The 12,725-nt window shown below is 48.6% G+C and overlaps 2 protein-coding genes across 2 annotated transcripts; one reads left to right on the plus strand and one right to left on the minus strand.

Moving 5' to 3' along the window:
- Positions 1–4,452: 4,452 nt before the first annotated feature.
- F4812DRAFT_466142 (uncharacterized protein) lies at positions 4,453–5,890 on the plus strand (the record flags this gene model as incomplete). The annotated part of the gene is made up of 3 exons (XM_047938523.1): positions 4,453–4,520; positions 4,607–4,810; positions 4,855–5,890. 3 exons carry the CDS (start codon positions 4,453–4,455, stop codon positions 5,336–5,338), a joined length of 756 nt encoding a protein of 251 aa, XP_047787982.1. The 3' UTR covers positions 5,339–5,890.
- A 445-nt stretch (positions 5,891–6,335) lies between these two features.
- On the minus strand, positions 6,336–7,961 carry F4812DRAFT_437022 (uncharacterized protein). The gene is made up of 2 exons (XM_047934894.1): positions 7,277–7,961; positions 6,336–7,217 (listed from the first exon to the last, which is right to left on the minus strand). Exons 1-2 carry the CDS (start codon positions 7,758–7,760, stop codon positions 6,763–6,765), a joined length of 939 nt encoding a protein of 312 aa, XP_047787983.1. The 5' UTR covers positions 7,761–7,961; the 3' UTR covers positions 6,336–6,762.
- Between the last annotated feature and the right edge of the window lie 4,764 nt (positions 7,962–12,725).

The following is a 12,725-nucleotide window of genomic DNA, read 5'->3' on the forward strand; positions in this document are numbered from 1 at the left end:
CCGAGTCGGAGGGCCGGCAGAGAAGGTTACTGGCCTATCACACCCCCTTGGCGCATATTAAAGTTGTTCTTTCCGCTCTGCAAGGCGCTAATTTCAGAAGATGTGAGAAGGACCCCTAAAAATGTGTTCCTCCCTTCGGATTTTAGAGGATGCAGGTTAGGTTAGGTAAAAAGTACTAAAATGCCATCCGTCGAAAACTCCCATAAGGGTATGGCGGGAATACAGGAATAGGTACTCCCGTCGTCGCTAAATTCGCCCAATTCGGTTCAATTGAGCAAGGTCCCTCTTTTGCTTCCCTTGCTCTCAATTCTGGCTTTGGCTTCCAGTTTCGCACTCCTCAATATGATTATGGTTGACCCGAGGGGTGAATGACCAAAATGACAAACTAGAATGACAGATCAGGGAGCGAAACAAGAATATTCGAGACGACGCAGAGATGGCGTAATCGGTACGTCCTCGGGTCTTTTCTAGGCGATTGAATGGCATCTCGGGCTAGGGCAGGCCCCGGAAGATGACGATTTTTTTGAAGGTTGGTAGGTAGACGGGAGCAGGCCAGGCAGATATATCTGGGGCAATTTGAGAGCTGAGGCCAAAGGCGCAGAGCTGGGTCTGCTGGGCTTTGCCTTGGTACAGTCAAGAGGCACTGTATGACCAATTCGGCAACAAGTAACATCAACAAGTACAACCAGCCGTCAGTACCCTAGGTACAATACATAATGTACTGTGATGATGCAGCACTTCTAAATCGGATGCGGGGACCTTTTACGCCCTGGCGTGTGGCTTAAGATACCTTGTGATGTCATGCCAGGGCAACTCGTTGCCGCTTCAGCTTGACCAGCTAATGTGTACCGAACGAGGCGTCCAACGTCCCTTTGAGTTGTTCTGCTTACCCGTAAGTGAACCGTGGCCATCTGTGATAGAGGCTAGAGAGAGGCTGAGCGGCGAACAGAAAGCTGACAAGGCGATAAACATCTTGCTTTCGACTCGAAAAACAGCCCGCAAGGATTCCTAAGAACAAGAATGACGATCCAAACGTAGGTAAGATCTACCTGAAATACCCCCCATGCACGAGGCCGTCCGTCTGATTAGGTATTTGAACAGATTAACGAGACGTTTTCTGCATGCCTTACCCACCGTCGAATCATTACCTTTATAGGAAGGTATACTAGTAAATCCTCATTTGAGCCCAGGCTATTCACGGCAAGTTCGTTACCAGTTCCTATCGCCTGTCACCCTCTTCCTCGATTTGAGTTCGATTTAAGAGGAATGCTTTCCCCCCCTGATGCCTGTCCTTGTCATGTTTAGAAGGCAAATCTATATTCTTTTTTTTTTCGTGTGATTTCCCGCCGTATCGATCGCGGTGACGACATTGCGTACCGAGTTTTGTAAGAGGCTCACTGATCCTCACCGGGGGCCTGCATAGGTATAAGCTGATATTAGGTGCCTACCTAGGTAAGGTAGGTAGGTAATGTATAGAGCTAATCTTATACATTCCCCGCGATTGAACCCTCACGCCTCTTCTCAGGTGTGTCAGCCACTGGCGCCTTGGCCAAACACTGAAATATTTCTGAAACCCCCTAATCTCAAAGCTTCTTTAGACTTTAGAAGAGTCGTTACCCTCTCGGTTCTTAATGCTTCGTCATATTTCGAAATTCCTTTTGCGATCCCCGGCTGCTTGCCGCTGCTCGTGCGTATGTCGTGGAACGGTAATGACATCACCCTCACATTTACCTCCTAGGTCCCCTTTTCTGAGAGGACTGTACTGTGTAGGTAGTAGGTAACCCATTTCCCCTCATCAAACGTTTTAATGCCATCCAGTCCCGAGCCCTTGTTGGAAACTCATGTGAGATTCCCCTTTCTTTATGAAGTATGTTGTATAAATTAATTTATGTATGTGTCTACATTGTGCATTTTTTTTTCCTTGACATGTAAGTTGAACCAAGGTTGTTGGGTACCTAAGGTATCTAGGTATCTAGGTACTTCTCTCTTATTTTTATGGGCCTCATGTAAACCGTCCGGACCGTAAAACGTAAAACGTGAAACGTGATGCATAATGGAATAATAACCTTATTGTTAGGTAGTTATACCTGATTGAATATTTGTACCTGGACCTGCTGCTTGACCTTAGGTAACTTTTGGCCCGCTATGCCAGGTATGCATAGGCAGATATGCACTGTGAGTTTTGTAACTAAGAAAGATGCTTGGTAGATAACGGCCGCCTTTTTTTTTTTTTTTTCTTCCGGTGTCCAAAATTTCGAAGGGCCGAATCCTGCACGTCTCACGTAACTTGGACAACGGCTATCAATTTACATATGCTAGTCCCACCCAGCAATTATATATCGTGGCCCTGCTGTTATCCATCACCACCACGTAACACGGCTGCCCAAGTCTCACCCGGCTTCTAACTAACGAACTGTCTAATGTTAATAGGGTAGAGAGAGCACTTGCTCCATATACCTCCCCACAACGACACAAGTGCCTCCACTTTTCCTAGGTTCTGTCAAGTTCTGTCAGAAGTGTGTATTCCAAAGGTACTGCATCACGGACGCTGAGAATATCTTCGTCGAAACAGGGGGGAGAAGAGGAAGAAGAAAAAGAAGAAGAAGAAGCACTTCACCGACAAGAAGCGACCTCGAAAGTGCCGATCCTCTTGCTCCCGCGATGCTTGTCCAACGTGTCCGACCAATCACACATCGCAAATGTAGACATCGTCTCCCCCAAACCTAATAACCAGAGATCGTCAGTCGTTGGGGACAAGTCTTTTTTTTTCCTTGTTGCCGGAGCATTCTCGCCTCCCAGCTTATCGTATCCCCCCCTCCCCAAAAGGGCATATCACGAGGGACTTCATTTAGTTCGCGCAGCTTGCCACGTGCAGCACCAGCCGTCGCCTCTCATCCGCTACGCATAAGTCCCTCCGGTACTGCCATAGTGGGCGGGGCTCCTCGTGTGGTAAGGCGCATTGGTACACATCTCCCTGGTCAAGCCAGTTTGCCTATCTAAGGCTACCTGGTACCTATTTTTCAGACGGAAGCCTAGCCCAGATAATACCCTCACAGGCGTCGTTATCGAAGCCTAGCTGGCGATTACGCTACAACCATACCAACAGCTGGATTTATGCTTCTCCCTGGAGATCATCAATGGGTTGCAGGCAAACATTACGAGGTTATTATTAGATACACTCTACCTTAGGTACCTAAGGTATGTATGTATGGAATGATAAGAGACAAATCTCGAACTACCTCGCAGTACGCAGCTAGAAATTGGATCAGCATAATCTACCAGGCATACGTAGCCTTTGGATTCTTCTAGCTCGGCTTCGAGAAGCAGGATTTCGTCAGAGCCTCGTCCTCATTCTGGTTCCTATCTTAAACGGTAGCCAACCTGCCATGAGCCTGCCTTGGATAACGTGGTAAGAATCCTCCCTAATATAGTTGTGGGAGGTTGACAAGTGGCCGGGCGTGGGTGATCTATCATGGATCTCTTTCCCCTTGGGAAAGGGAAAGCCAGCGCGTCGTGATCAACAACGGCCACATTCGCCCTGATCAGCGATGCGAGCCCGCGGAACAGATGGATGGAAATTCGCGGGACTTGCTGCGTTTTTACTACGTTAGCCTGCCTACCAGATCGTGCATACAGTAGGGAGTCCCGAAATACCCAACGGAGTAGGTTGGGCTTGAAAGCACGACTCCACCGGGTCTCTAGTACCCTCCTTCACGTGCTAGTACACGAAGCCGTCACATACGTGCGTTGATTTCTAGAAGCAGCAGGGTGCGTACATTAAACCCGAATCGGTCTATGAAATTCAACCAGACTCGTACAGTAGTAACCATATGCACTTCCGTAAATGGGCAAAGCTCGTTTTGCGAGTCGAGGTCTCCATGAGAACGGATGTCCCGAACCTGAGACGTAGCCAGTAGAATGGAAGACAGCAAGGTTTATAGCAATATCCAAATATATGAAGTTGTGTTCTTGAACGCTATTGGCTCCATGCATTTTTCCCCTTGAATTGGAGACATTTATTTATACTTCAAAAACACGATACGTTTCCTACTGTCGCTGTCGCCGACACGCTTAGACATATTATACCCAGCTTTACTTGCGCATCGTGACCAATGCGTGGGCTTCCATTAGAATGGAAAGCCACTCTGCTGGCGTGTCACGTTCGTGTTCTATGACGGCATAGTCAGCTGTCGTCTTTTGTACGTCACGACCTTTACCAGTGTAAGATTCAGCATGTTCAGAAATCCACGTAGGCGGGTGGCCGTCGGATTCTTGCCTCAGATCTGTTTGTGCCTTTACATGATCAAAACAAGCAAAACAAACAAAAAGTAGACCGGTAGAATTGTTAACAAATCGGGTATAATCTAGGGGAAAAAAAAGGCGGATAGCTGCATCGATTTGCATCATGACGATGGCTTCGAGCCAATGGGCAAATTTAGCCCATAGGAAATAATGCCTCCCTTGGGAGGCTGCGAGCGTGGACGTAATCCCGCCTGCGGAAAAGGAAGGACACGAAAGCCGTGATCACACAGATCGGCGAGACGCAAACGGCGCCGGTATAACAAGACACGACATTGTTACGGTGGGACTCACGCCAGGACACAAGGGAGAAAAGTTCGTCGTACCGGGAGGATCTGCCCAGACACCTCAAGCAGTCCGAGCTCTTCAGGGAAGCCGGAGAATACCTGACCCCGTGGCACGTTCGCTGCTGCAGCTCGGAGCCGGGCGACCCGCGGCTTGACGCAGGTGTTTTTCTAAAGCGTGCCGAGCTAGGTACCAGCGGAATTTCTGACACGGCTGAAACAGGAGCGTATCGCCCAGCCGCGAGACTTCGCGATGAAGAATATTCAACAGCGTACCGGCCATCGAACTCGCCGACGCCAAAACGACCGTGGGGATCTTAGGCATCCGTCTGATATACGACAACGACAAGCCGGAGATATACAAGCGCCTACTGCAGCGGCCCGACTACAAGCTCCAGGTGTCGCGCGGGACAAGGCGTCGAGCAAGCACCTCGAGTCGACGAGACGATATTCGCAGACAGCGTACATACCGCTTCAGCGACAGACAGGTCATGAAAATACCGGCTCGTGCCGTCGACGGTAGACGCAGAGGAGCTTGGGCGCGAGAAAAGGTGAAGCCGGAGTACGCCGACGACATCTTGCACCGGTGGCTGCGGAACCTTCCCTTCCACGCGAACCACGACGCCGAGTTCCTGTTCGAGGTGGCATGCTTCTCGAGAACCTGGGCGACCAAAGCCCGTCGAGTACGCCGGCCGCGCCTGGGACAGAGAAGAAATACCCCCTGGCAGCCGGGTCGCCGAGCTCATCATTCCTAAACAGGAAAGTTTCAGCTAGATGCGCGAGGAAAATCGTTCTGGGAGGATCACATGAGGCCTGACCCGGTGGGTATCGCACAATTCTTTTTTTTTCCTTGTTTCCGCTACCAGAGTGAACCATGTTTTCCGTTTTCCCCTCTTCTTTCACCTTGCCGAGTTAGGGAACTCATGGAAAATAACGCAGTCCCTATAAGTCCGATATACGTAATTGCTGATTCCAGATGCAAGTGGCATGGTCTCGTGACGCTTCGGTCTTTGGGCAGCTCGAACCGCTTATGAAGAGTTTGTAAGTGAAACTCTATGGGGACTTGAGTTATGACTCGCATCCCACGATGGCCCTAATAGTATACCCAGCTAGTAGTTCCTTGAGTCGCAGGATGAATGCGACGGAGGAGATTAATGTCAGAAGCATCGACCCAATACCGGGTTGATTCAACACGTCCAGCCAACCGCTCTAAAATACCGCAATTCCTTATTGCGGTATAGCTGAGGTTGCATTGAGAGCTCAAAAAAGGTTTGTAAGAGAAATTCAGGCGTGCAGGTTGGTTAGAGTGATTTCGAGACTGTCCGTTACTAGCACATACGTAAATCTAGAGGACAAGTTCATAGTATACCTACCTACATATAGGTCCTACCATCGTCAGATGGGAAACGTTACGGCAGGTAGGATACCGTATGAGAGCAAGACCTCAGCACACAGGCGAAAAGACGTGGTAAGGAAAGGAAAGGGTATACAGAGAGCTAGCTTATTTTTATTTACCAATGCGAATTTGTAACAGAAAGAAAAGAAAAGAAAAAAGCATAGCGGTAATCATGAGCCGAAGACGACGTTGCCGAATGCGTCCTTCCTGTTCGGCAGATTGACCGCCAACAAGTCGCCGGCGACCGGGAATCGTTTTCCTCCTAGCTTAGGTACATAGAGCCAAGCCAAGCTACGCTAAGCTCAGCGCCGTTTTCTGTGCGCTCGCCCTTTGCAGATTCGGATGCGGCGGGGATCGCTGATGCAGCATCCATCCATCCATCCATCCATCTTCAGCCCTTTCCCGCTACTTGCCTCTAGGGAGGTTAGGATAGGTCTGTGCAACCGAGAAGCTCGCTTTATTACCCGCCAAGCTGCGCGACACGAAAGAAGCATTCTGGTGAATTGCCGTCTTGGGTAGCTCGTAGGGATGCTACCTCCTGGCACGGTAGAACGCCCGGGGTCCAATACTGCGTGCCAAGCCGGCAGAGGAGATGGCGTACGCGGAGAGCCGTTTGGTATGGGAAGCGCAAAACTAATATAAGCACTGCAAAGTACCAAGATATAAGCTCAAGTCTATAGCATCTATCACTATAGGTGCCACAGTTTGGAAGTTTCTAGTCACTTGGAAGTTAATGTGAAGTCTAGCTTCAACTACTGTTGTGTAGAATACTATCAGGAATCATTAGGCTCTACCCTGTTCAATCGCGTTCATCTTCTCGGCCGCTATGGCAGCTACTTCGCGAGCCCGCGCATCAACCCTCTCATGACCCGCAGCGAATTCGAACTGCGCTTTCCAAATCCTCCAATTTTCCATGCTCCACGTGTCTCGAGGGTTCTTCTTGTCCACCCGCCCCTTCTTCTTGCACTGCTCGTAAACGTAGCGTAGCTCGTCGGGCCATATGATCCACTGCGCCGCGCCTTGGATGTGGCCTCCGATGTCTTCGGGCTTGGAGGTTACGCGGACTTTGAAGGTGGGATATTTCTTGCCGTGGGGCATGATATCTCGCAGCGCGCTGTTGAATCCGCAGTCGCTAAAGCCCGTCGTTGCGATGCGCGCCAGAGCAGATTGGTAGTTGCGCCAGCGGGCCTCTGCTTCACTGCCTGGAACATCAACCCCCGAGCCCGGGTGTCTGATAGCTGTGATTATGCGATTTGTTAGAGGCCAAGTCTGGGAGGATAATCTAGTGCCGACGAACCGTCTGCTCTGATACGGAGGTCCTCTGTCGAGTAACCCTTATCTAACCAAAGAGTCATCATATGGACTTCCTTGCGCGCGTCGTCCAGAAAGTAATCGGGAGCCTTGTGCTCGGGTATGGCTACCAGGGCCTCAAGGAACTGAATGATTCTGGTCTGCCCCGCGTGATATGGTGGGAAGACAGAACACACATTGGGGAAATGCTGGAAGAAACGATTAACATATCCGCCAGCATCTGGTGCTTTACGAAGCGGAACACCGTCATCGTCTGTCTCAACGAAGTCTGACCGCTCTTGAAGGGCCTGTAGCTTGCGTGAGGATTCCCGCACAACCCAGTCATCGACCTCGGTGGCGATAGCGGACGGCGTTTGGGAGCCGTCAACCAAGGCCTTTAGCATCCTCATGCAGAACCTGTCGTCGGCATCGTTTTCGTCGTACGTGTCTAGGACGAGGGGCCGCGGCTCGTTTTGTTCAGCAGTAGTCATAGTTCTCTAGTATGGAGAGTTTCAATTGAGGATGACTTCATTTGGAAAGCATAGATTAGACTAGTAGGATAGCTGACCTCCTTTAACTAGAACAGGACAGAAGGGTGGCTGGCGAAGATCTACACGTTCCAGCCTGTGAATATAAATAAACCCTCAGGTGTTGGTATCAAAATTCGAATAATCCACATGTCCTAAGCCAATGAGATCCTCAGGTCAGTGCCGCAATGGATTTCAAAGTCAGACGCCAAATACGGCGATGTCAAAAGGCAAACCCACATTATGGGAATGGCGTATTTATCTTAGGTATATGTCTATAAATAGGCGTCACTCTCAAGCACGATCCAGTTAGTAGGAAAGCGTTCAAAAATGAGGTTCAAAGCACAGATTCTGCGCCTCATTATTCCTCTCGCCAATGAAAATTGCTGATATACTGGATTTATGGTGCCGGTTCAAGAAAGAGGTTAGGGCTAAGAAGAAGCGTTGCGGAATTTGCTAATCTCAACCGTGCAATCGTACATAGTAAAGGGGTTCCCCCGTACCTTCATTAAGAGAGCTTTGTCAAAAAAGATGGGTCCGGAATCGGCAACCATAAGAAAACGATGATATATGTATGTATATGGTGTAAGAGCTCGGAAGATAGCTATCAAACCGCACCAACAGGTAGATCGATGCCAACTCGAAGGGCTGGCGATGCTATCTCCGCCTATAAGGATAGTACCGTGACACATGGATACTTGGTGTTCAGACAACTTCAAAGTCGCGTGCTGGGAGCTTCTCAACCCGTTTCCTCATTTGGTCCTTGCTTTCGTTTACGACGAGAATCCGATGCTGTCGTACATCCCGTGCCTTGCCACCTTGGTGTTCTATCTCTCTGAGGATATAGTACACTGGCGACCTGCTAAATACGCCGAGAATGTCGCCTTCTTCAATATCAGACGTCGTAGCAATCCCTATAAGCCAGTTTTCCGTGATAAAGAACTTCTTTCCGGCGACTTGTCGTAACCCAAAATCGTTATATCTATAATCTTTCTCCATAAAACTTCGGATGCCACTTAACCGAAACATCTCAGGTAGGTTATCACTGCTACTCAAAGTGAGTAGGCCTAAGACTTGAGATTGTATTAGGTTCCCTGGGGGCCTCTCATCGTTTTCCTGGGTTGTTGGATTTTCTGGATATTTCTGAGTTCGTGTGGCAGTGTGCTCGCGATTACCTTGAGCCTCCGAATCGGAACCGAACTCTTTCTCACGTGAATAATAGCTAAGAAATCTTAACATATCCATAAAATATCTCGGGTATCCTTCCGCTGAGTCCTTCATAAAACCCAGGGGTCTATCTCCACTTCAGAGCAAAATAGAGTTGTTGGAGTAGCAAAGCAACAGGGAAGGGGACCTATAGCGAGATCTTCTTGAGCATGGTTATCAATGCTCAATCCTTATCGTCAATCTCCTCAGCTGATCTTCTAACCGTTATCATATCCTGGAGTCTCTCGAGGATTCTGACGAGGTCATATTGGTCAACTATATTCACATGAAGTTTTATGGGAGATGTGAAAGGATTTCGGCTGGGTCGTTAGAAATAGCTACGTGGGAAGAGTTGGCTGGTTGTTCCTCTAGTGTTCGACCGGACAACCAAATGGTTGTCTTTTTCGCCTTGGTGTGGTTATCACGCATAAGGTGGACAGGACTTTTTTTAACAGCTAGGAAAAATAGAAAACCGTTGGGAACTTAGTATTATTTTGGTCTAGTTGCTCTCTCCTGCATCCCGTTAATGGGCCTTTCAAAAAGAACCTGCTATATTTCTCACATGTGCCAGTAGCCTTCGGAGCCACCGTGAATCAGGGGCTAGTGTCAGGACCCGACTTACTCTGAAAATGTTATCAATGACAATTCCAGACATTTCCATAGATTTACATGGCTTAAAACCACCTTCGTAAAAGCATATTAACTTGAAGAGCTCGTCTACGGACTTAAGATTACTGAGAACGCGCATTTTTCGCGATTGCCCAACCTCATAAGATCACCGGGGGTCCAGATGTCAACATCCATCTCGAATATTAAATAAAAAATGCTCCAAGTCTTTAATGCCGGTATATCTCAACGTCCCTGTTCTTTGCATACGATGTTGCGCTTCTCTGGATACCTACCTATGTTCCAAAGCTTGAGGTTTGGACAGGAGAGTGCGGGCTGAGTTACCCAAACTCCAAACTCGCGGACACAAGGAACAAGGACAATTGCGCCGGTAAAACGAATAAATTATGAGCGATGAATTTTCCATCGTATCTCCAAAATTATATTTGCCCCAAATTACGGAAATACCCTGCGTGCATGCAAGGGGCTCCATTAGATATAGTGGCTTAAGTATTCTGTTGCCGATATTGGAAACCCCAGGTTCTTTTCGGAGCAGCCTACGGGACCTGCGGTTCCACAAAGCCGGGAGTCTAGCTCCGCATAAAGGCCCACATGTCCCGACCCTCCAGGAAGTACCTAGTATTAGCTTGCACAGTTCCGAACAACCTACACCAAGAACCTTGCTGATACCTCAGCCAGATTACCTAGCGGTGGGAGTGTAGCGCGTATGCATTGCCCATGGACGGGGTACATGGATGGGGTGGTTAAAACGCAACTATCATACTCGATTGCCCTAGATAGTGCCTTGACGTCGGCTCCTAGGCGCAAGGTAGGGGTAAGTTCGACGACGACAGCTTTCCAAGCTTATATTGCTACGATTCATTAGTTCGCTTAGTTTTCCATGTGACCACAATGCGAGTCTCGAGGCGGTAGAGTTTCATATGTCTAGCCATACCTAGTCGTCTTGAGGGGGCGGGCAACAAACATACTTTACTCCTACGGCCAAATGGGGACATGAGTTGTGCTCCACAATACTTGATTCTCCACCTAGGTACCTAGGAGGTAGACAGTACACTCCGGCGAGTTAATTACCTACCTACCCTAAGCCACATCCTCGGATTTCCCCCGCTGCAGATCCTTCAGTCTCAACTGTCAAGGCGGGCGGATGTTCGAGACTTGTACGAAGAGGTGGGGCACATCCGAGCTCGTCAACGCTGGAAGTTTTACTACCCTAGTTTATCCTCTCAAATATTTACTTCTCCCTTTTCTAACTCCTATTTGTTCCAGACTGTATTTTCGATAAAGGAGCAGTATTGTGGGGGGGGGAGGGGGGAAAGGAGAACAAACGCATCACGGGGAGTGTAGAAACAGATGGTTTCGATACCTATAGGCCTCCTGCGGGCCATACAGGCGACAACGCCACAGTTTATCAATAGGAATGTCGAAATGAAGTGGAAGCAGTCTACGGCTCATCCTGATACTTGTCAGGTTGTTATCTATTTGGGTTTCAGGATTTCGGAGGCGTCCAGAGAACTTCGCCGGAACTGGCGCATCTGGAAGTTTATGACTCGGTGAGCCGGTAAGGGGTTTAACTTGCTAAGGGATCGTAGAGCGCATAAACAACTCTGGCATTACGGCTACGAGGTTTTATGTCCAGCCCGTATATTATGAGTAATGTCTCTGGAAACATGTCGAAGTGCAACGTGTCGAGAGTCCGCCCAACATCTACAAGCATTTCAGACACCACGTCGAGCAGCGGAATTCGAACGGCCTTACACATCTCGAGGCGCTGTGTTATCTACTCGTCTTAATTTATTTGTTGCTAGCCCGTACCCGAGTAAGCATTGTACGTAGTAACCCGGCGGGAAATCTAGTTCTACGTCCCCTAGGCGGCCACCCATCAAGTCACAATAGTCGGGAGCGACAAAAGGGGCAGTACCGCACTAGCCATCCGACACGCCAGGCGACTTCGTAACGTTATGCCAATGAAAAAGGTCAAATGTTTCTCTATACGCATGAGCTAAGGCCACAAATCGTCTTCGATATGGTAGCACCAGGGGAACGCAGGCTATCCGACGTATAATATCATCTTAGCAAAGGGCATTTCCCGCATAAGCAACACGAGACAGAATATTGGATCTAGCTTTGCAACAGCCTGTATGGCTGCCCTCTTCATCTCTCCCAAAGAGTTTCTAATCATCGGGGTTGTAGGTTCTAGCAACGCATAACGTAATGGGGCACAGATTACCATCCTTCGACCGTCAATCGAGTCGAACATCACCACCAATCTCCAGCCACGTAATGACCTGCTGCCATTCTCCAAGTAATGCTGTTATCCTGCAGATTAGTGAGTTGGTAACGATATAGTCGGCCCACTCTGTTCAGGCAGGATGAGAAATACCGTCAAATTCTCCAACTGTAATATTATAATACGAATTATGGCAAATAGATATGTTTCTATTGCCCTTCTGTTTCGATTCGTAAAATAAGCTTACATTCTCGATCCTAGGCCAAGTAGTTGAATCTCTGCGTCATTAGCTCTCGTCCCAAGCAGCCATTCACGACCCTTGCTATATCATTTCCTAATGTTAGCCTCTTGTAGGAATTGACCGCTTCGCAACTAGTATAGGCAAGCAATGTACGTGTTCAAGAAGCTAAATCGTGTTGATAGATGTAACGTACCAGTATTCCGTGTTTATAAACCATTCTGTCCAAGGTATAGATCAGAATACGGGACTAAAAATACAGTAAGGCAGGCGAATAGTACGAGGCGGCTGCTTATGGCTGCGGCTGACGCCCTGTCGTGTTGTGCTAGCGACGTAAAGTCAGCCAATGGGATGGCGACGGGAGTCTCAAAGAGGTAACTTGGCGGCGACGATCCCCAAACTGCGCCTCAACCAGATCTCTTGCCAGCAAGTCTACTGTGAAGATCCTACCTACCAGCTAGTTGAGGCATCGCGAAGTGCTAGAAGTCGATGAGGATAAATTGAAGTTTGTCTGCTATCAAAATGTCGTTTTCATTATCAACAGCACTCACGCAACAACCATCTACTCTACACAACCAACCAATCTCTCATCTCCTCACGCTCTAAGCAACTTCTCATTCCAACCATCAAG

This window comes from Daldinia caldariorum, assembly GCF_022478825.1.
Source record: "Daldinia caldariorum strain CBS 122874 unplaced genomic scaffold F4812scaffold_14, whole genome shotgun sequence".
Taxonomy (NCBI): domain Eukaryota; kingdom Fungi; phylum Ascomycota; class Sordariomycetes; order Xylariales; family Hypoxylaceae; genus Daldinia; species Daldinia caldariorum.

Bases quoted from the DNA above. Each gene is read 5' to 3' on its own strand.
- F4812DRAFT_437022 (XM_047934894.1), bottom strand. From the start codon at position 7,760: ATGACTACTGCTGAACAAAACGAGCCGCGGCCCCTCGTCCTAGACACG. The intron at 7,218-7,276 runs GTTCGTCGGCAC...GCATAATCACAG, and splicing joins CCTCCGTATCAGAGCAGACG to CTATCAGACACCCGGGCTCG.